Genomic DNA, 3173 nt, shown 5'->3' with positions numbered 1-3173 from the left:
GCAGAATAATGGTCCATTACAAGTTGTAACCACAAAGGTCCTCCTATTTATCTTCGGTGCAAGACAACCACACCGAATTGAAACTAAAACTAAACCTGAATGGGCCCTTGGCCCAATAACTAAAATACATTAGTATGTTAACACCCCCCCTCAAGTTGGAGGGCGAAAAATATCTACAGCTCCCAACTTGAACAACATTGTCCTCAAGGTCTCTGCCTTAACAGACTTAGTGAGTAGGTCAGCCTCTTGTTTAGAAGAACGAACATGCATTAGATTGATCAGCCCTTGCTGGACTTTCTCTCGCACGAAGTGACAGTCGATTTCTATGTGTTTCGTGCGCTCATGAAATACAGGATTCGCTGCTATGTGCATGGCCGCCTTGCTGTCACAATGAACATCAACTGGCTTTAATTGATTGATGTTCAAGTCTTTAAGTAAACCGACCGTCCACACTATCTCTGAAACTGCAGATCCCAATGCCCTATACTCAGCCTCTGCAGAAGAACGTGACACTGTAGCTTGTTTCTTTGTTTTCCACATGATCAGTGAACCTCCCAGCTTCAACAGATATCCTGTCACAGACCGCCTAGTAGTTGGGCAAGCTCCCCAATCTGCATCACAGAAACAAGTCAGGTTTAAATTCCCTTCAGTGCTCAACAAAATCCCTAGTCCAGGTGTCCCTTTTAAATATCTTACTACACCCACTGCAGCAGCCATATGTGACTTTGTTGGTGTGTGCATAAACTGACTTAGTGCCTGCACAGAAAAGGAAATGTCAGGACGGGTTGTTGTGAGATATATTAAACGTCCCACCAAACGTCTATAACGTTCTGGGTCTCTCAAAAGGTCCGCCCTCTTATCTTTCCTTTCATCATAGGCTCTCAACCTTAAATTCTGTGCCATTATCACTCCTTATTCTTTTTACATTAACAGAGAACTGATTCTGCACATAAGCAATAAAATTCTTGATGTGATTACCAGTTTCTATTTTACTTTTCATAAGAAAGGTCCAAGTGGCCCTAGAAAAATCATCTACTATAGTGAGAAAATAATGATGCCCTTGGTGTGTAGGTGTTTTATAAGGTCCCCACACATCCATATGTAACAACTCAAAACAGAATTTAGATTTAATGCAGCTTGGGGAAAAGGGAAGCTTAGTTTGTTTAGATTGAGCACAAATTTCACAAGCTTCATCCATTGATATATTCTTGTCATGTACAACATTCAAATGCCTCATTACAGATAAAGGAGCATGTCCTAGTCTCCTATGTATCAACCAAATATCAGTAGAATTACATGACTTATTCCTATTACTAATTGTGTTAACTGCATTATATTTCTGATCACAATTCAAGAGATACAGACCACAAAACAAACTACCAGTCGCCTTCTTCTTCCCATCCTGAAGGCCCTGCATAAAACAGTAGTTAGGAAGAAAACAAACCAAGCAGTTCAATTCCCTAGTTATACGTGGTACAGATATCAAGTTGAACTGCAATTGTGGGGCATATAAAACGTTCTCCAGATAAAAATCATTAGTGAATTTTATTCCTCCTATGTGAGTAGCCACAACTTTTTTCTCCATTTGGTATTTTTATTGTTTTAGTCGGTCCTGTATAATCAGTATAATGGTCCAAAAGTTTTAAATCACTCACTAAGTGGGTAGTTGCACCAGAGTCAATCACCCATCTAACTATCATATTCAAGCAAGAAGTTGATTCTGCCAAACCTGTACCAGTCAAGGCATGTATGGCAGTGTCTGCATCTTTCCTTAGCAGCTCCAGAAGACGCTCGTACTGCTCTGGCGTGAGTGAGGTTGTCACTGTATTGGCCGAATGAGCACTGGAATCTTTTTCCACTTGTACTTGATTGGCACTATCAGCTCTTGCTGCTCTGCTTTTATTTCCTTTAAAATCCGGTGGATAACCAATAATTTGGTAACAATGATCTTTCACATGCCCCTTTTTATGGCAATGTGAGCATTCCAAATTTGAATTTCCTCTTCCCCTTCCTCTTCCTCTGCCATATCCTCTGCCTTGCACGATCATGGCAATACCTTCTGTTGGGCTTTCGATATTTGAGTTGGAGATTGATCTCTGAGCCTCAACCTCACATATCATTGCGTATGCCTGGTTCACCGAGGGAAGTGGACTCATCAACAGGATTTGGCTCCGTGCTTGACTATAGGTTTCGGTAAGACCCATCAAAAACTGGAGAAGTTTCTGTTGTTGAATCACTTCCCCATAAATCTTAGACGTCTCACATTTACAAGATGGAATCGGGACCAGAGAGGATTGCTCCTCCCAGAGTTCTTTCAGGCGTGTAAAATAACTGGAAACGGAAAGGGAATTCTGACGAAGGGAAGATATCTCTCGGTGTAGGAAGAAAATTCTCGAACCTGTTGCTTTGTCGAAGCGTTCTTGTAGGTCCAACCATACTAACCGAGCATCTTGAAAGAAAACAGCACCGTTCGCGAGCTCCTTTGAGATCGAATTCAGGATCCACGATAACACCACCGCATTACAGCGCTCCCACTGATCCTTCAGGTTGTCTTCTTGCATCTCTTTCGTGCAAGATCCATCAACGAAACCCAATTTGTGTTTCCCCCGCAGGGCTATTCTCATGGCTCGACTCCAGACGTTATAATTCTCGGCGCCGATGAGAATTTGTGAGATGATGGTTGCGCCTTGTGTATCCGAAGGATGGAGGTATAGCGGATGGTTGAAATTGAGATTCCCACCAGCAGAATCGTCCGGTTTCCTTGAATCTCCCATGGTGGATAACTGCGATCTGCTCTCCTGGCTTTCGACACGGTGTAATCAACGAATTAGGGCTTGAACATGAAGACCCCCTTCATGCGCCGCATCAACCGACGATGATGATAGACGAAACGACGTCGTCTTCTTGAAATGGCAATGGACCTTCAAGAAACCAGCTCTGGTACCATGAAAGAACGCATAGTGCAGGCCCAAAAGAATTGGTATCTTTCTTATTTAGCAGAATAATGGTCCATTACAAGTTGTAACCACAAAGGTCCTCCTATTTATCTTCGGTGCAAGACAACCACACCGAATTGAAACTAAAACTAAACTGAATGGGCCCTTGGCCCAATAACTAAAATACATTAGTATGTTAACAGTTTAAATAAATATTTTTCTCAAATTTAAATTTGA

General features: G+C 42.0%; 1 protein-coding gene across 1 annotated transcript; it reads right to left on the bottom strand.

Annotated features, from left to right (window-relative positions):
- Positions 1-908: 908 nt before the first annotated feature.
- LOC114753890 (uncharacterized) lies at positions 909-2789 on the bottom strand. The gene is made up of 2 exons (XM_028942595.1): positions 1736-2789; positions 909-1411 (listed from the first exon to the last, which is right to left on the bottom strand). Exons 1-2 carry the CDS (start codon positions 2772-2774, stop codon positions 1377-1379), a joined length of 1074 nt encoding a protein of 357 aa, XP_028798428.1. The 5' UTR covers positions 2775-2789; the 3' UTR covers positions 909-1376.
- Between the last annotated feature and the right edge of the window lie 384 nt (positions 2790-3173).

This window comes from Neltuma alba, unplaced genomic scaffold, assembly GCF_004799145.2.
Source record: "Neltuma alba isolate B1F8T4 unplaced genomic scaffold, ASM479914v2 tig00008233_pilon, whole genome shotgun sequence".
In the NCBI taxonomy this organism is placed as follows: Eukaryota; Viridiplantae; Streptophyta; class Magnoliopsida; order Fabales; family Fabaceae; genus Neltuma; species Neltuma alba.
Note: the sequence above shows the minus strand (reverse complement) of the source record. Positions and strands in the feature narration are given on the sequence as shown.